Source organism: Siphateles boraxobius, unplaced genomic scaffold (assembly GCF_051911475.1).
Source record: "Siphateles boraxobius isolate OS27281-9 unplaced genomic scaffold, OSU_SipBor_1 130, whole genome shotgun sequence".
Taxonomy (NCBI): domain Eukaryota; kingdom Metazoa; phylum Chordata; class Actinopteri; order Cypriniformes; family Leuciscidae; genus Siphateles; species Siphateles boraxobius.
The window spans coordinates 29,199,463-29,220,001 of NW_027508734.1; the positions used below are offsets into that span (position 1 = coordinate 29,199,463).

A 20,539-nucleotide genomic window follows, 5' to 3' on the forward strand; every position below is an offset into this window, starting at 1 on the left:
CACAGAATGCATGTTTAAATGCATCTGAGTACATGTACTGTATTTGAGTCCAGAAGCCATGCAAGTATGATGCAGGAACTCTGAAGATTCTGCCTGAGACAAGAATATTTGGATGGGTGGAGGGATGAAAGAAAAATCTCACTGGTCACATGAGAAAAACGGCCGATTCTCATTCTCACAGATCCAAAGAGCTTCTCTCTCTCACTCTGTCTCTGATAAAGATCTCGTAATATTGCAGTGAATCATTTCCATTGGCCGGAGGGTCTCTGAGAGTTCCCAGCACACTGTCTGTTAGAACTGAGTAAACTTACACCCCAGATAGACAGGTGTTAACAGCTCTCTTTATCCCACAGCCAGCACGCTGGATCACTTACTGCCATCAAAGAATGTGTGATCACCTGCTCCTGTTCTGCATGCATTAATTGAGAGTCAGAGAGATGAATCCATAACTAAACAATCACACACTCCATTGCTCACCAATTATCTTCATGCACCAGTGATGCTGTTCTCTCTCTGTACAAAGCAGACTTGAGAAAATGAAACCATGGCTCAAACAAAAACTCTGAGGGCTGAAATTACAGAAAAAATGAAACAAAGGTTTTGTGTGCAAAATTATATTCATTGTTTTCAAATGAATTGTGTGATGAGTAAACTGAAATGCCTTACGTTGGATTGAGCACAAGTGATAGGATATAATTTCATATTTCATTAATCCGGGGGGCAGTCATTAAAACACACTGATTGTCAAATCGTATATAAAAATTAAATTCAAAGCTGATTAAATTCTTAATACATGGAGTATTATATACACAAACAGACATTTTGCCACATTTAGAATCGGCAAGATGATATTCTCAGACGATATTCCCAGTTTCCCTTGATTAGCCTGTTCAGGTGCGTTTGTTTAGGGTTAGAACTAATCTCTGCAGAGCAGTGGCCCTCCAGGACCGGATCTGAGGAACCCTGGTCTATACTGTATGAGCATGGTTTCACAAATACCCGCAGTACGTACATATTTACATAAACCCAGACCTTTCATGCAACACATAAACTACTGCATGCTGACACACATTATCACAAACTTCCCAGATTTCCTCCAAGCAAATCTCAGAAAAATTCAATAGAGAGAATATCACTGAAAAACCACTAACTGAATGCTTATCACACTCTGATATCTTGAGTACTGTTGAATATTATTTAGTTCAACTTTTATGTTTTGGCTAAGTAATGTATATCAGAAATGGTCACTCTAATTTATATCTCCTCATTGACAACAACTACATTAATCAGTTAAAAACAGATCACAAAATCTGTCTATGAAATGAAAACAAAAACTCACGATATTGAAGCAGACAATTCAGTTCAAACAAGGTCAAAGTTTTTGGTAAAACTTTAAGTGCATGGAAATAAAAGTGAATAGAAATGAAAGCAAAATCTCTGGGTGAACATACAATGAGCACCATGACCATCAAAAGTCTAACACACTTTAGAGACTCAACTGTGGCATCATTTTCACTGAGAGAGCTCTAACCTCAGACCCAGTGAGATGCATTACACTAAAGAAGACGTAGAGGTCATCTGGATTGATCCCTGACCTTGACCTTAACCCTAAACCTGACCCTAACCCTAAGAAAGAAAACAATTGTTCAGAAAACATCTGTATTCATACAAGCTGAAGGTCTGCAGCAGAGCACAGCAAAAGCACAGAAACATAAAGATGGCTTTCTTTTCTTATAGTTTCCTTTCTTTCTTTTCGTCTTGACAAATGAAAAAGTGCTGATTTTGAAGTATGGACTACAGGAATGTCTTTAAGCAGCTTATCAGTAATTTGATCCAGCTGTGCACCTGTTTACTGTGTAAATAAGCATCGCAGCCATTAACCACTTTGCTTGAGGGGTGGAGGAGGGGGTAATTATTCCCTGTCATTAGTGCAGGAATTCCCCTGCTCACAAAAAACACTCCTATACCTGCAGCTCCCATGAGAGACAGGGGTATCAGCATCACCCGTAGCTTAATGGACGGAGAGAAAGTGTGAATGAGAAGTCAGACTATGCTGAAACATCTTCAACAAACTTTAGTTACAGAAAAAGTTCCACTGGCCGCCAGTAACCAATCTGGGGTGTGTTTCCCCAAAGCATCATAAGCCAACTTCTGTCATTATCAACATGATTTGTTGTTTGCTGAAATCATAGTTCCATTGGCAAACAGTATCTCAAACTTATGTGGTTGGAACTAGAGCTCTTGAGCTGTGGTTAGAAGTTTCTTGTTAGAATGACATAAATAGATCATGCTCTTGGGCATAATAAGCATAATAAGCTAACATCCAGTACATTCTATATCTTTCATACCATTAAAATATATATACATTTCAGTCTATATATTTAAGCCAGGTATGCGCATGTGCATAAGTGTGTAAGGGAACCCAAGATCATGATGTAAGAGGGAAGCCTCGAACTCCAGGGAATAACAATAGTAAAGTAGTCTTTAGATGCCATGTTTGTTATACAGCAGTTGACGTCATTAAGGTAAAAAAAGACATAACTAAAGTGAGAACTTTATAGAACATGTATAATAGACAGAAAGATGAAAACCCTGTCTTCAGTAATTAGCAAACTAATTTTCTGGGCATGAACAGGTGCACTGAGGAATTCATCCTGCATGTAAGGTCTAGCTCACATATCAAACACAGCTTGGACAGCACACACACACACACACACACACACACACACACACACACACACACACACACACACACTCAGACACACACACACACAGACACACACACACACACACACACACACACACACACACACACACACACACACACACACACACACACACACACACACACACACACACACACACACAAATACAATTTATATTGTTGGTAGTGAGACATTGCTCTCTGAATAAGACAGGATGTGACTGTGACTGTGTATGTGTGTGTCTGTGTGTGGAAGAGTATGGCAGTTGGAAATTCCCTGGAAAAGGTCTAAAGTGACAAGAGGCTCATGACAGTGTTCCACTGGGCAAATAATCAAATACTTTACATTCTGCCTTTTACAGTCACTTTAGGTGCTTTCAAATGTATAAAATCAAATTGATAATCAGCAATGTATTCTACATCTCTTTTAAAGCTTATCTTTGCAAAATATGTTAAAATATTCAATGGTTCACAGTTACTTGAGACACAGAACAAACAGAAATTCTGCATGTGTAAGGTATTGTGTACGGACCAATACAGCCCTCCGTCTGCACTGCAAAAAAAAAAAAATTGCCCACAGTATATTTGCTTTGTTTTCCAGTACAAATATCTAAACATTTATAGTTTAAGATAGATGATAAATGACTTTATTAAAATGATGTAATATGATTTCGACACACCTGTTGTGGACATTCCTTTGGTAATTTACATCCTGTATATAACATCCTGCTGCTACTGCACTGCTCCACGATAATGATGTTAGACCACACGTACTGTATGATGCATTTCGTCATTTCCAGACTTATCAATAATATCATCACTACTTCTCATTGTGGCATAAGGGGCCTTTGTGCCATATTTACACCAGCCCAGATGCCAAACTATCGAGTTGCAGGAATTTATTAAACACTCATGACAGAATCTCAGTCATGATATTTCTTTCCCATGATGCTCTTGTGTAACTGTTTTCTGTTTAAAAGGTCAATAAGTCAGAAGAATGTGAATCACACGCACACACACTGGGCCATCTAAAATATCACATCCCCTCTGTGTGCAGTGGAGACTCTAGTTGCTCTCCAGATACATCCGTGACCTCACAGTCCTTTCACTACGTGACTGATGAATGTTCATGAGAGTGTTTCCCTTTGTATTGAGAGTATTAGATTGCCTTTGTAATTCAGAATTAGTGAGATCTGAGCATTAACAAACAAAGTGTTATACTCATTCCAACTAACAATCTAAATAAAAATCTATAATAATAAACTTTAAAAATATATTATCTTAATCAAAATTGTAACAGGACAAACAACTGTCATAATTTGAGAACTGTTATATATTTTGAGATTAAATAAATCCCAAACCATAATAGTTGAATCCATTTAACACAAATATTAAGAAGAAAGTGATCAGCAGACACTCCTTTCTGCAAAAACGAAATCAAATTGTGTTGAAAACATCATGTGAGCTGCTTAAAGGGATATAGTTCGCCCAAAAATGAAAGTTCTGTCATCATTTACTCACCTTTTCAAACCTGTATGAATTTCTTTCTTCTGCTGAACACAAAAGAAGATATTTTAACGAATGTTAGTAACCAAACAGTTGATGGGCCTCATTGACTTCCATAGTATTTTTTTCATACTATGGAAGTCAATGGGGCCCATCAACTTGAGGGTGAGTAAATGATGACAGAATTTTCAGTTTTGGGTGAACTATCCCTTTGAAATCTCACAGATCAAAAATCTTTCACAATTAAACTAAAAATAAAAACAGAACATGGCATATTCCCAGACTCTGTGTTGCTGGTTGTGGTGTTGGTAAGACGATAACTGAGACGAGGTCTTATCATGCTGTTATGGCTGAGGATGGCTTTAGGAAGTTAAGCTTGTGATATGGCACTTAACCTCAGTTTGCTTGTGTAGACACTGGCATTAAATGTATCAGATGACAAAAATCCATCTATAGACCAAGAGTCGTGCTCTCTGAGGCCCCTTTAGTGGGAACGTGACGTGAGGGGGAAAAAAAGAAGGGGAAGTGAAGTTGAGCTACAAAGAACTCTTTTCACCTGCCGTAGACAGCAGCAAAGGTTCCCACTGAGTCAGTGGAGACCCTTTAACTGATCTGTATCGACATCATCACCTGCTCCGGCAGACACCATCCGAGTGAGACCTCAGCATGTAGAGCAAAATGCCATCAGTGCGTGAAAGTGCGCTGGGGGGCTTGTGTACTTCTGCAAATCTACATTACATTGCTTGGTATGTCAACGGTCTGCATCTGCCAGATATAGGAGGTTTGATTCAATATTTGAATGGGATTTAATTTAGAACAATATTTGAGCCAGATTAGTTAAAAATCCTAATGTCTGCATGTGTAATGGAAATGAGTAGTTCCTGACGCTACTCAAGCGATTCCACCCACTAAGCTTAGCCATGGATCACTGCCTCATCACACACGTAAATACACAGCCATTCACCAATTAAATCCTCCACATCACACACAACCACGGAAACATCTAACCTTTAAAAATATAAAAAATATACTACCAAAACTGATGAGGAATAAACATACTCTGGTACTTTTAAAGAGTCCTCAGTGTCTGTAAAAGTGTTTAAATTGGCTAAAATGCAACTGGGAGTCATTGAATAGAATGACACCAAAAGCAATCGCATTAGAACTCAGTAAAGGGATAGCTATTTGATTTGTTAAAACGGTTACATTTACACTTTGCCACATAAAGGTGTCTCCACAAAACAAATTGAAATCCGATCTTCAATTCCCATGCTATATGCATATTATAATGGTGTCACGTCAATGAGAGTAACAGATAGGCACTGTATTTTATATATCATCAGCTAATCAAGATCAAAGACCGCAATAGGAGAGAGAGCGATGCATTTACACTTGTCCAGTTTTGGTTGGAATGCGTCTCAGACCACCTGGTGAAGTGGTTTGAGCTAGGGGATTTAAAACCATCTCGAAAGCATTTGGAACGGCATTTACATCTGGTCTTGTACTGATCAGATAGCTATCCGTTCAGAGAAAACGCATGAAGTGACCAGTTGTAAACAGGTCCTAAATCAGCTGAGTAGTAAATGGCACAATAGCAGCATCACTTACAATAAAGTACCATGATAGTCCCATGTTTTTTTTTAAACTGGTGTGCCTTCAAATAAAATTAATCAAAAGAATATATAACATGTATCAAATCCATACAACATGATACACTTATCAATATGTGCATAGGATTCAATGGACACCGAAGCAAGAGTCCATTGAAGATACAGTACTTGTATCTTTCATCTTAATGGAGCAAAACTCAATGTTCTTTTGAAAAGAGGCTCTAAACGTGACATTGTGGGTCCCTTTTAATTGTTTATTGGATATTAGGCTTTTAATCTATGTATTTTTGTTTTCTCTGTGATGATTGGGTGAGCTCTGAAATAGACAACAAATGGGACAATTTTTTAGAAATCATTCAAATATGCTGATTTGATGCAGTAGTAGAAGTAGTTTAGTAGTAGAAGAAACATTATGCATTTATTATTGCTGATAACAGTCATGCTGCTTAATATTTTTTGTGGAAACTGTGATAATTTTTTTCAGGATTCTTTGATGTATATAAACTGATCCCAAACTTTTAAATGGTAGTGCATGTGACTGACAGTGTTTGTAATTTAAATTCTAGAAGTTTCGTGTTGATTCTTGTCTCTTGCCTACTGTCATTTGTAAATATTGCAAAGCTCCTGTTGCCACTGGTTTTTGAATACGGTCCACCCCAGTATGTTTTTGTAAGTGATAAAAAAAAACAAGAATGCAAACATCAAAGACTCCACTCACCCTGCGGGACAAACACAGCCAGGAACGCACGGCTCATGAGTGGAGCAGGTGAGGTTCAGCAAATACGACTCACAGGTCTGTTCACAGGCTAAACCTTTACTGGCCGAAGGGCCGTCTACTCGGTTCCCGCAGTCCTCATAAAACTGTCCTGGTGGGCACAGGGTATCTGAGAAAGGAGAGAAAGAAAACGCACACTGAACTCAAGGGTCCGGTTGCACCAGCTGGACATACACCTTGTTGTAAGACTAGGCTGGGCATAAAATGCATTTTAAGTCCTGCGTAAAATTAATACCTGTTGCACCATCTAGGCATAGTACACTTATAAGACTAAATCTTACGCCTAGTCAAAGGTAGGTGTAAATTGAAAAGTCTTGACTTTTTCAGACCATGATTTTAATATAGACACGGAACTCCAATTTAACAGTAAAACGCAACGAACCTGCCTCACTTTTTTACTTCCAGTTTCAACAACAACGTATATCTATTCAGGGAACCCCCCATATAAAACACAATGACAAAAAAAACTACATGAGAAATTGCTTAATAACTTAAGAGCTTTAACTAAAAATATACACAAGCTTAAAATAAATTATTCTGATAAGAGTGTTTTCCAACATGAAAAAGATTAATTTCATCTCTGCGAATTAATTGTTACTGTGGATGTGAACTGTAATGTTAATTCACGCAGGATAAGCTATACCTATAGCATTCGTTAAGATGGGTGTGTCTACTGCACACTGCACTGCCGACACAGGTAACAGCTGACCTAACAAAATGTCTGTATGTAATTATGTTAGAAATATTAAATACAAACATATACCTGGGGTTATTGGTAGAAACTGTATACCATTAATTTTGCGTGCAGGGACAGTAGGCCTATGCTATCTTTGAGTCCATTCACAGCAAGCCAGCCAATCATTTAAATAAAGTTACTGAACTAAAAAGAACAATATTATCCAACACATAACAGTAACAAAATAAATGTGAATAACTGTCAGCTACAATGTGAATTAAGTTGTATGCACATTAAAAACACATAATTCTCTATTGAGATTTCAGAATGAGTGCTTTGACATTTGCAGAAAGCTTAGGCCTGTACACTCGCTCACCCTTTTAATAAGCAGGGACAATTCATGACTTTAAATAAATAACTATTTACATGCTTAGGACGTTTGCATTTTACAGGGAGTTCAGATATAAAAACGCTGACTTGTTAGGCAATGTTTACGCATTGAAATCAGATGGTGCTCTGGCTTCATTTGTTATGATGTCATGAGCAAGTCAGTTCTTTATTAATAGCAAAGCTTGAATGGCATCTTAATATAACTGCAGTAGAATGTGTCAGCGTGGACGTGCATAATCTACGCTGGGCGTAATTGCGCCTGGGCGTAGTTTTAGTTCGTGTAAATATTTATCGGAAAGCTGGACGTAGCTAAGCCCAGTGTAGAGCTTACACTCAACTTTTTTACCTCCAGGTAGTGCTACCGGCCCTAGCACTATATGCAAATTTAAACAAACTGCAAACACTGCAGACATTCAAAGAGTTTTACACTTGTAAACGACATCAGGATGTTGAAATACAACACTCACCAATAATTGAGCTCTGGGAAACGAGTTTTCCATCTTGGCAAATTCTGTTGATGTTAAAAAAGATTTTAAATTATGTGAGGCAGTGAGTGTATTCTACTGCTGTGATATACTGAGATAAACATTATGCCCTGACAAAAATAACTTTTTATTAGGAATGTAATATAAAGGAGAAATAAGGGGAAGTGATATAATGAACAGTTTGGTGATGTTTAATAAGAGTGAATAAGGCTATCTTACTGTACACCTGATGATGTCATGATCACATCTCCAGGAGAGTAGTCACCACCAAGAAAACTGCATGGACACTCACTCCTGTACCACAATATATGAAAAAGTATTCGACTCAGAACCAATTTATGTAATATCATATGCAAGGAAAAAAATGTAACTGAAATTCTAGATAATTTAGTTAACTATAACACAGTGTCCTAACCTAACATTGTCAAAAGTGACACATGACATGACAGCACAGCCAATCACAAGACATTGGATGCTCAATAAGTGAGGATGAACATAGTGGATTCATCCTGTGTGATTTAAGGCCAAAAAAAAATCTCTCAGAGCTGTTTAAAAGAGTTGAACTAATATTAGCTGGGTTAGAGGTGAGAGACTACAGGCCACAGTGCAGTGGTTGAGTCTATAGTAGAGAAAGAGGCCAAAGTCCCCCTCTATCACACTCCTGATTTTCTCTCAGCCTCTGCCAGAGTGCTGTAACTCTAGTACACACTGAGTATGTGGCAGTGGGACACAGGACATTTAAGGGAAGTGAACCCTTGTGAGGGTGATGAGGCTAAAAGCGTTATACAACACCCGAGGTTGTTGGGCCCATAACATTTTACAGCCTGCTTAAAAGAGGACTGCAAATAACTTCACTCTTACACACACTAAATAACTCAATTTAGGTCATAGTCACAAAGCTAATGTTTAAAAAAATGCGGAGGGCTTTGAGTTAGGAAATTTTGCATATTTATTCATTCGAGGTCATATAATGCCTTTAACTTAAGTGAGTAAGGTAAACAAGCTTGTCGGAGCCATAGCCTAGTGATCATATCGCAGTAGCGCTTTGAGCGACCCGAGTCCTGTCCCGATCCCATTGCTTCCTGTCTCCTTTACACTGTTCAATCCGAAAAAGACCAAAACAATAACTTAAAAAAAGGTAAACAAGTCTCGACATTAGCTCTACTACATTAATAAAAAATAATAATAATTCTTTACATCACAGAAGTGAATAGACGAAAAGGTAGAGTTGAGGTGGTGGTAGTGAGGAGAGAGCAGTTTTTGTGTTGAGATTGACAGAATTAGATGATCATGGTTCTCATGAAGTTTCATTTGGAACTCCATTTAATTCTCAGATGTAATGGAACAACATTGTTTCCAAAGTTGTAAAGGGATAGGTCATTAAAAATCAACCTTCTGTCATTATTACTCATGTTATTACAAATGTAAAAATATTTTTGAAGCAGTTCATAGCCGGGCACCAAATGAAAAAGCACTATAAAGTACCATAAAGTAGTTCATATGACTATATTTTAACTTTTACCGTGGCACACAGGTGTGTGTATGCATGTTGAAGTATGTTCCTTCCGGGCACACGCAACCCTCCTCACACTCATCTCCACACGGCTGTGGAAGGGACAGAAACAGGCAGCGGTGTTGACATGAAGACACGCAGACTCCATACTCCATAGTAGACGGACACGAGACGGCTGCAAAAACAGTTACACACAGGTCAGACAAATACACATTTTATTCTCATGCACAATGAAAATGTGAATGCGCTAGTGACTATCTAGGTTCTGAGGCTCATGTACACTACCATTTAAAAAAAAAATTCAGCAAGGATGCATTAAATTGATAACAAGTGACAGATTGATTGATTGATCAACATGTTACATTGTTGCAAAAATTATCTCTCAAATAAATTAATTTTGAAACTTCTGAATGCAGAACACAACTGTTGATAATAATATAATAATATAAAAATATAATATCAATAAGATAATAAAAATGATAACATTGATAATAATAAGAAATGTTTCTTAAGCACCAAATCAGCATTAGAAAGATTTCTGAAGGATCATTCAGCTTTGCCATCACAGCAACAAATTATTAATATATTATATTATATTATATTAATATTGAATATTAATATATTCAAACAGAAAACAGATGTTTTAAATTGTAATTTTATTTCATAGCATTAGTGTTTTTATCAAATAAAACCAGCCTTTTTCAGCATAAGAGATTTTTTTTTAAAAAGGGGAAAAAAGTATGTGTTAGACTCACCACACTCAGGCAGGTGTGAGCGGAACTCAATAATGACACCGTGTCTCCTGCAGGTGCGAGCGTAGTGAGCGAGGATGGAGCACAGGCACGGTGCTCCACATTTGCAGACGTCTGCACGACACTGTAGCTGAAAAGCCACCGGACTCACATACTCATGACAGGCAGAAAACACCTCTTGCGTCAGCACGTCACACTTCTCAACTGCATAAGAGGCTGAAATTGCACAGAAAGACATTTAAGCCAAGCAGCCTAAAAGGGTACTTGGTTATGCATAACAAGATTAATGTTATTCGTTAATGACGACTCAACGCAGGCGATATTTTATGCCCTAAATTAATACATGATTAACTAACTTTATTTTTCTATGTACATTTCTGAAATGCACTTTGTGTAAAGCTGCTTTGAAACAATATGTATTGTGAAAAGCGCTATACAAATAAATTTGAATTGAATTGAATAGAATTAATGTTACACACCTGCTTGTTGGTGTGTGTCACAAGGATCAAGTTGGGGTAAGCTGGGCCGTGGCACACACGCTGAAGACACACGCCATGCATTTCCAAACAAGTATGGCGTGCTTTCAATCATTCCAGAGGGTGCACTAGAGTAACACATAAACAAAATTCACTCACAAATCGAAGAAAAGTTGGAGAATAAGTTAGAAATAGGCAAAAACAGACAGCAAATGGGGAAATAAAGCAGGAAGTAGAGTGAAACCCACAGGAAGTCATCCTGAATGTTGCCGTTAAAGGTTCCGCAGAGCCCCACAGTATCATCTCTCCACTGCTCTCCCAACTGCAGGTACAGCCTAAACTCCCTCCAGTTATACTGCAGCCGCAGACCCTGCGATGACTTCACCTGAACAAACATAGACGACAGCTCCTGGATCTGAAAGACATCTGAAAAGACATCAGTATATTAAACACATGAAGAACAACGAATAACGAACAGACATTTAAAAAAAAATCAACTTTGATTTTTATTATTATTTATTTTTTTATTGTGTATAGTTCCACCAAAGATGAAATTTATGTCATTATTTACTCTTTTCTTACATTCTTTCTTCTGCAGAACATAAATGAAAATATTTTGAAGAATGTTGGCAACCAAACAGTTTTGGTAACCATTGACTTCTATTGTATGGATAAAAAACACATGTTTGAGACATGTCTCAAATATATGTTCCACAGATGTAAAAAAAGACATACAGGCTTGGAACGACATGAGGGTGAACAGAGTAAATAATGACAGAACTTTCATTTTTGGGTAAATTATTCCTTTAAAAAGTAAAACACAAAACCAGACATTACGGTTAGACATCAGTGTGATTGATATGTGTCTGTTTGTAATCTGTAATGTATCCAGATTCAGTTGAGGAACACATTTAAGATAATAGATTAAAACTCAGATATAGATTTACCTACTAATATAAGAATTCCCATACATAAAAGTATGAGACAGTACCATGGTACAGTCATGGTATGACATGGTAATATTCAGACAAATACATTCATGAATTTCATGAAGCTGGTATTTATATGGTTGTCCAAGGTACTTTTATCCTTGAAAAGACCATAGTAGTACTTACTGGTACATTTTTGGAAGTGTTACAGCACATTTCCATGCCATCGCAAGTCCATCTCATTACAGTGTAGCAGTAGTACATTACCATCTGAATACGGCAGTGAGATCCTGAACTGGCTGGCCAGAAAAACCTCTCCACTGTGGCTCATTGTGATCTCAGTACGTGGATCCTCATCCAACACCAGGTTGACTGACTGAATACAAGCACCATCCAGATTCTGCAGACATAACAAAGGGAAATTAAATCAGGTGGTCAGAGCGTCCAATACAAGCACACATATTATCAGCAGCTATAGAACTACTGCATTAAACACAGTGGATGAATTTCAGCACAGGGAAACAAACCTATCGGATCATCGCTTTCAATTTTGACTAATTCAGTAATCATGTTGTTGAGGAATTAAGCATTTATGCTCGTGAATGAGTTACTGAGAGCTGTTCACAGGAGATAAACCACTCGGACTCTGAATCGCTCCATTCAAGGAAATGATGGATGCTACCAACAGGTGCCTATGTGGAGATCTTTCAGCAGTCGCTTTACTGAAATACATCTCTCACTCTCTCCGCTCTCGCTCTCTCTATCAGCAACTACAAAGTCTCTGGCTCTGTCATGCAGAGGCTCAGATAAGCAGAATAGCTTGTTCAGAGTCCAGACAGCGACACCATACACCAGACTGCTCTCTGTGTGTTGAGTTTTAGCATCAGCAGGTCTGGGCTTCAGGAAAGAAAGGCTTTGAGGGGAAGAAACTCTTCATGTTTTGTATCGTTTCATGTTTTATCTGTCAAAGTTAAACAGGGTCTAATCTCGGTACAAGCTCATCTAAGACTTTGTTTCATCTCAACCCCAAAAATGAAACTTTAGCCGAAAGAAAGACTGTGCAATTATTTGTGCCTAATCTAGCGACTAATTTAACTTACAGATTTACAAGCACAGCTACTCTAACTGCTGATATGCCAATAGCTTGACTAATCACACAAATCTAGAAGCTGTAAAATCTTAAGTCTTTCTACTGAAGCTGTGTTCCAGCCACCAGATTACTCTTTAGATCACAATGCTGGACCAATTCTGGAATGTGATGAACAAAGGTTTGGCATGGTACATCTGGCTTGCCTTAAGTCTTTTCTCCTTTGTGTGCTATTACTTGAGGTTTGTGTTGCTGCAGATAGCATGAAAGTGCAGAGGGACTTACGGCTCCACAGGGTGCATTCTGGATGGTCACAGTGAACCTGCCCGAGTTTCTGCTCTTGGCTAAAACGTACTGGCATGTTGCAGGAAATGTGTAAACACGGTCATCAAATGTCTGGAAGAACATATCTCCTGTCACAGAGCACTCCCCTGTTAAAAATAAATAAGTAAAAAATAAAAATAGTGTACACCACCGTTTAAAAGTTTGGGGTTGGATACAATTTTTTTTAGGTTTTTGAAAGAAGTCTCTTATGATCACCAAGGCTGCATTTATTTGATCACAAAAACAGTAAGAAACTATAATAATATAATATATTATCATAATAAAACAGTGCTGTTTAATATTTTTGTGGAAACCATGATACATTTTTCAGGATTAATGAATGAACAGACAGTTCAAAAGAACAGCATTTATTTGAAATATTAATCCGTCGTAACACACTTTCAATTTTAATTAATTTAGTACATCCTTCTAGAATAAAAGTTTTAATTTTCAAATGAATAATTCATGCGTACTGATGCCAAACTACTGAATGGTAGTTTAGGGTTTATACTAAGCCTTTTAATTAATATTATATTCAGCTTAGAAAAGTGAAATGGTGTAATGGTTATTAAAGAGAAGTATTTCCTCTAGAATAAGGTCATTCATTAATACACAAACATTATAAGAGGAGGGGTGAATCAGACCTGTTATATTTGGCTAAATGAATAAAAATCTCTCGAATCGCAAGACAATTAAATGGTAATAAGATACATTCAGAAGCAGTGAATTGAGAAAATGTGCTTTAGAAAGAAGTGAATGAATGAAAGTTGAAAATAAATACACAATGAGGGAACAGTAAATATGTAAAAAGTGAATAAAAAAACAGATAAACACCTGGGCAGTTGTGTTCTGTGCAGTTCCAGATGCCCCTAACACATGTGCTGAAAAAGATGCAGGGACAAATATGGATACATACTGTACATTCAGTACCACACAAACACAAGCATTAATATTTCTTCAGGCATTCAAGTATGCAGTGCATAAGATAATATAGTATCTGACCAGTTGTTGCAGTCTTCCTGTATGACATGTCCGGAGGGATACAGCATACTGTGGTGCTCACATGGACAGTCTGATGCCTTAACACACACCCCATCCTCGTAGATCAAATCTAGAGTCAGAAAAAATATTTTATTGTCTTCAAACATTATATATATATATATATATATATATATATATATATATATATATATATATATATATATATATATATATATATATATATATATATATATATATATAATGCTTTTGTTTAGTTTATTTAGAGTTACTACCATCAGGGCAGTAGCAGCCATCCAAACACTGCAGCTTGCTGTCTATACACATGTGTTCAATCTTGCAGTGCATGGGACAGCAGGTAATACACTCTCTGAAAAGGAGCTCACCAGGGCAATCAACATCTATAACAAAGAACAAAAGATACTCTCACAATATATTTATCACGGCACAAAAAAAAATTAAAAAAATATATATATATACAGTTATATATATATATTTATATATATATATAGATAATTTAAGTGTTTGAATATATATATATATATATATATATATATATATATATATATATATATATATATATATATATTCAAACACTTAAATTATCAAATGGCTCAAAGTACTAAAATATTAGACGTCTGCAGATGAAATAAAGCACCCGAGGATGTTCGTTAGAGTGATTTTACAACTTAACGTCATACTTGTGGTAAAATTACTGTAACACATGACACATTATTACATATCTCCATAATTATTTTGCTTTTATAAAATGGCAATAGCAAAATATTTCAATAAATTGTTACCAATGTTAAATAAACTGTTAAAATTATTTATTTACACTACCATTCAAAAGTTTGGGGTGAGGAAGATTTTTTTGCAAAGAAATTAATACTTTTATTCAGCAAGGGTGCATTAAAGTTAATCAAAAGTTACATTAAATACATTTATTTTGTCAAAAAAGATATCATATAAATGCTGTTCTTTTGAATTTTCCATTAATCAAAGAATAGTGATAAATGTATCATGGTTTTCACAAAACTATTAAGCAGCATAACTGTTTTTAATATTGATAACAATGAAAAAATGTTAAAATACAGCAGCCGCACACTCAAACACTGTGCAAGATCAATTTATTGGCAAGCTTTCGGTCTTACGACCTACTTCAGGCATCAATTTTAATATTGATAACAATGAAAAATGTTACTTGAGCACCACAAAACTATTAAGCAGCATAACTGTTTTTAATATTGATAACAATGAGAAATGTTACTTGAGCACCAAATTAGATATTAGACAGATTTCTGAAGGATCATGTGACATTAAAGAAAAATTCAGCTTTGCCATCACAGGAATAAATTATGTTTTGAAACATATTAATGATATATTATTAATAAATAAATATATATATATATATATATATATTTATTTATTAACATAAGAGACTTATTTTAAAGATTTTATACAAATCTTGCCAACTCCAATTTTTTAATGGTATTTTATAGTTAAGAATAATCAAAATAAACAATTCCTACACCAATAGTTCACTAAGATAAACTTCAGGTTGTTTAAAGTTGTCAAGCAATGCAGCAACTTGGCACATAAATATAGGATTCATTTGTGGTCAAAGGTGTGTATATATTGGCTATTTTACTTCTGAATATTCAGTCATTCAGTCAGTCTTAAATTTTATCAGTCAGTCTTAAGTTTTATAATATGTACAGTTCATTTAACACCTTTACGAAATAAACTCCAACATTTCAGCAACATTTATGCATTTGCAAGTAGCTTACTGCAAACAGGAAAGTGTGCTCTCCAGTTATGCAGCGGATGTTCAGCATGGGCACATGCTCTTGCATACTCTGTAAACACCTGGCACACCACATCACCATTGGGACCAGACCTGAACCAGGTGAAACAATTACACACACAACAATTATAAAGTGCCAAAGCAGCAATAGCCGATTGCACTTTGGAAAGTAATGTCAGTAGCTTTGCAATGCAGGTTTAAAGCTTTCCAATAGGTATGGCAATGTCAGTACTTACAGACAGAGGTCATTGGAGCAACTGGCCATGTATGAATATGGACTGACAAACTCATGGCAAGACTGGAACGGTTCCTTCAGTAGGGTGGCACAAACTTCCTCCACTTTCTGTAGTGAAGAACCAGAGCCTTTATTATGAAGGATGTTAATTTTGGTCTAGATGTGATTATGAGGTTTTGGTTGGTGTGGGACAAGAATATATAAAATGTAAAACATGCATATATATATGTGTGTGTGTGTGTGTGTGTGTGTGTGTGTGTGTGTGTGTGTGTGTGTGTGTGTGTGTGTGTGTGTGTGTGTGTGTGTGTGTGTGTGTGTGTGGTACCAATAAGACATGAGGATCCTGCGTGGCACATGGTGAGGGGTAGAGAGAGGGAACGACAGGACATCTGGCCAGCTGTGGCTCCTCCTCTGCCCAGCTGTTTCCAAACATGGATAAATCCTGTGTGAAAACACCTGGAATGATAAATGGATATGAGTAGGTGATGCATTATGTGTTCATGCACTTTTTTTTAAAATCAACATCAAGAGGTCAAGGGGAAAGTGTGTAGTTTTCCACTAATTTTAAATGAACCTGTGGTGTGACAAATGATTTTTAAAATTAAAAATATTCTCTAAAACTACATGCATAATAATTATGAAATAAAAGTTTTATATGAAGTATAGCATGCCACACCACAGAAAAATTCCTATAAGTATTTCATGTCAACTATCATAAGAATCATTAAATATTACTTGTCTGACTGTCACAAGCAAAGAAGTTGCGAGAAAATAATGTTTATGATTGAATTTTAATTACTATTATATTGTATATCACCGGTATTGACAGGCATAATGTGAATGTCAGGGTTCTATTCTGTTCTATATGTTTTGGTTCTTTTTTTCCCTGTGCCTGTGATTTCCCAGTGTGTCTGATCAATGATTCCGTTCACCTGTTCTGTTTATTATCTTATTAGTTCTCCTTGTTAGTTAAGCTCTGGGTTCCTTGAGTTCAATGTTTGGTGTCGTCAAAGTTATCGTCAAAGTTATGGGGTTGTATTTCCCTGCTAATATCCTGTATTCGTTGGACTTTTGGATTAAAGACTATTTTGTTTGAATTATTGTCTTTGTGCACCTGTTTGGAGCAGCCACCCGTGATACTGAGCCGAAACAGTATTTTTTGTAGTGGTTTTTTTTCTTGTTTCTCTTTTTTTTCTTTTTTCTCCACTCTGTCACCATGCCATTAGCCTGCTATGACTGGAGCAGAGGGACCACTTCCTGGAGTCTCACATCAAGGGTTTTTTAAAATTGGTATGCCAAACTCACCATCCAGGCCGCTCACTTTGCGTGTTTTATATCTCAAGCTTCAGGGAGTGGTCCAAAGGCACACCTCCCAGGGAAACCTCCTCGTTAAACCTTGTAGCATTCGTGGAGTGGGTGCTGGTTCACCATTTGCCCCACGGAGGACGACACCATCCCCACTCCAGACCCTGACCCAGAGCCTTCACCCCGCCTGATGAGCTTCAGCAAAACTACACTGCAGATACGTAGCCAGAGCCTGCCATGGACAACAAGCCAGTACATCAAGCTAAACCCGCACCCTGAGCCCAGGGATACGTCTAACCAGGTGCACGAGATTCCCAGCCCTGAACTTCCTGTGTCCCAGCTGGTCCCGTCCAGAATAGAACTTCTTGTTTCCTCGCTGGTTCCAACCAGCTTACAACTTCCTGTGTTTCCTGAGTTCCCGTCCAGCCACCCTCTCCCTCCTCCTCTACCTAAGCCATCCTATTCACCAGCCCTTCCTCCCCTGTGAACCGTCAGTCCCTTGGCTCATTCACAGTTGGTCCCCTGCAATACAGTGGATTTGCCTCGAGTCTTCCAGTCCTCAGCTCTGCCTTGGCGTGAGGATTCCCCATCTCTGCCTCCAGCCACGGAGCCATGGACTCCAATCCATCGGCTCCGCCTTGGGTCAATGCTCCCTCAGCTCCACTGTGGCCTGTCATCTAACCAGTTCCACCGGGCTCCTTCGTCGTCCCCCCGTATCCGCCTCGGTGAGACATCATCCTGTTTACACCACGGGATTCTTGGCTTCTGGCTGCGCCTCCGTCCTCCATCCCTTTGGCTCCACCGGGCTTCACCTTCCCTCCGGCTCCCCCCTGTGTTCTTCGGTCACTCAGTCTCCAACACAGTTTTCTGGGTTCCTGCTTCTGCCTTGGTCCCAAGAGCCGTCAGCTCCACCTTGGCCCTCCAGACCTGCGGTATCACCCTGGCACCGTTTGGGTCTCCACCACTGCATCCTTGGTCACTCCTCCCAGGCCTCAACCATGACTCCTCCCTCCTGGGCCCCTGCCTTGGACCATCGTGCTGGCTGTGGCCTGGGTCCCTGCATGGCTCCTCCCTCCCTCCACTCACCCATGGACTGTGTTACATGCCCCTGACCATTTTTGTCCCTCTCCTCTTCCACATCCTCCTCCAGAACCCCATCCTTCCCTCCTTAGTTCGGACCTTGGATGGCGTGAGGACATCCCTTTCCAGAGGGGTGTTCTATCAGGGTTCTGTTCTATGTGTTTAGGTTCTGTTTTCCCTTTGCCTGTCATTTGACCCAGTTTCCCAGTGTATCTGATTTATGATTCTGATTAATGATCTCATTAGTTCTCCTTGTTATTTAAGCTCTGTGTTCCCTGAGTTCACTGTTCGGTGTCGTCAAAGTTATGTGGTTGTATTTCCCTGTTATTCTCCTGTATTCATTGGAATTTTGGATTAAAGAACATCTCAATCTCTGGCATGATGTATATCATACTATTCAAATAATTCACTATTTTTTTGTATTGTCAAATAAAATCTATACTTTCTAATCTTGATCTATTATTGTTGATGTTTTCCCTTTCCATTACACAGTTTTAATTCAAATGCCAGTCTGTAACAAATTGAGTGAAACTTGCCATAGCTGGTCATTAAGTCATCCTGAGTGTCAGCATTGAAATTGCCACAAAGTCCACAGGTGTGTCCTACAAACTCAGGACTCATCTTGATGTACACAGAGCCAGTGAACCCCTGCCAGGCTAGTGTGAAACCCTGTGGCTGTGTCACTACAATGTAGTCAGAGATTCGCTCCAGCTCAACATCGTGGATTTGATGGGGCAGCTGCACACTACAGAATATTAGAATAGAGAATATTCAAATACAGTTAATAGCACACAAACATTTCAACCATTACTGAATAGCTCTTTAAAAGAATCCCTGAAATACTGTGTAGGTCAGGTTGAGATTAAGTGACTAGAGTGTGGTTGAATTTTATTGTTCATTACCTTTGACCCTTGAAAGTAACACTGAAGATCTGTAACCTAATCTCCCCCTCCCAAGGCAAGAAGAGGCTGATTGAACGTGTACAGGAGTATGGGAAAGATCTGCATTCTGGGTCATTATGCACCTGCAAATCAATCATTAATAATGAAGCACGATATAGGAATATCGCCGTATTAAAGTCACCATGAAATCAAAATTGACTATTCTAATGTTTTACGGAATATTGCAGCATTTATAATAAATACAATTTCCATGCACATCTTTGTTTTTTTTAATGTACCCAGGGCTGGACTGGTAATCTGGCATACCGGGCAAATGCCCGGTGGGCCGACATGCTTTTTGGGCCGATACATCTCATATTTTTATTTTTATTTATTTTTTACGGCCAATAAAACTCGTACATCGGCAACCCATTCGTTTTGTTTTGTTTAATTGACGGCGCTGGGTTAGTGCCGATGTAATGCATTGGTCAAAAAAAAATTCATATTTTTTTCCAATGACAGACCGGCCCATGAAACACTTAGATCAGCGGCCCATTGGTTGTTTTCTTGATTGACACTGGGCTGGCCCAATCAAATCTTGAAACACCTCCCCCTTTGTGCTTTGAGTGAGCGTGCAGTGTCAAGTGTACTGTGTATCTGTCTATAGTCTGAGAGATGGAGAAAAAACGCAAGGAATGTGCAGAGAAATAGCGTGAAAAATAGATATAGGCCCTTCAAGCAGACGCTGTAAAATGTGTCAAAGTATATGTGTTTTCTTCAGCAGCAGGAGCTTCATCAGCTCCAGTGGCTGATGAGGAGGATAGTGAGGAGGATCAGGAGACGAGAGAGATGAGAAAGTGTAGAGTCTGTGGTAAGCAGAAATACTTTTTAAAACACTTTGGCTATGAGTGTAGGAACCCATTACCTAGTTACGCATTATTTCCACATCTGCATTGTTGACGATTACAGCAATTTACTAGAAGTTTAATGAGACGCGTTTGTATC

General features: G+C 38.1%; 1 protein-coding gene across 1 annotated transcript in view; it reads right to left on the bottom strand.

Moving 5' to 3' along the window:
* The window catches only part of otog (otogelin), a 42,162-nt gene that overhangs the window by 16,627 nt on the left and 4,996 nt on the right, over window positions 1-20,539 (bottom strand). The window contains exons 6-22 of the mRNA XM_077229058.1: window positions 19,556-19,677; window positions 19,190-19,398; window positions 16,594-16,724; window positions 16,270-16,376; window positions 16,017-16,126; window positions 14,502-14,627; window positions 14,230-14,338; window positions 14,062-14,108; window positions 13,189-13,334; window positions 12,084-12,216; window positions 11,136-11,313; window positions 10,891-11,015; window positions 10,415-10,627; window positions 9,669-9,834; window positions 8,366-8,440; window positions 8,129-8,172; window positions 6,539-6,704 (exon numbers count right to left, since the gene is read on the bottom strand). Coding sequence (XP_077085173.1) covers window positions 6,539-6,704; window positions 8,129-8,172; window positions 8,366-8,440; window positions 9,669-9,834; window positions 10,415-10,627; window positions 10,891-11,015; window positions 11,136-11,313; window positions 12,084-12,216; window positions 13,189-13,334; window positions 14,062-14,108; window positions 14,230-14,338; window positions 14,502-14,627; window positions 16,017-16,126; window positions 16,270-16,376; window positions 16,594-16,724; window positions 19,190-19,398; window positions 19,556-19,677 — 2,207 coding nt within the window. The remainder of the gene's footprint in view (window positions 1-6,538; window positions 6,705-8,128; window positions 8,173-8,365; window positions 8,441-9,668; window positions 9,835-10,414; window positions 10,628-10,890; window positions 11,016-11,135; window positions 11,314-12,083; window positions 12,217-13,188; window positions 13,335-14,061; window positions 14,109-14,229; window positions 14,339-14,501; window positions 14,628-16,016; window positions 16,127-16,269; window positions 16,377-16,593; window positions 16,725-19,189; window positions 19,399-19,555; window positions 19,678-20,539) is intronic.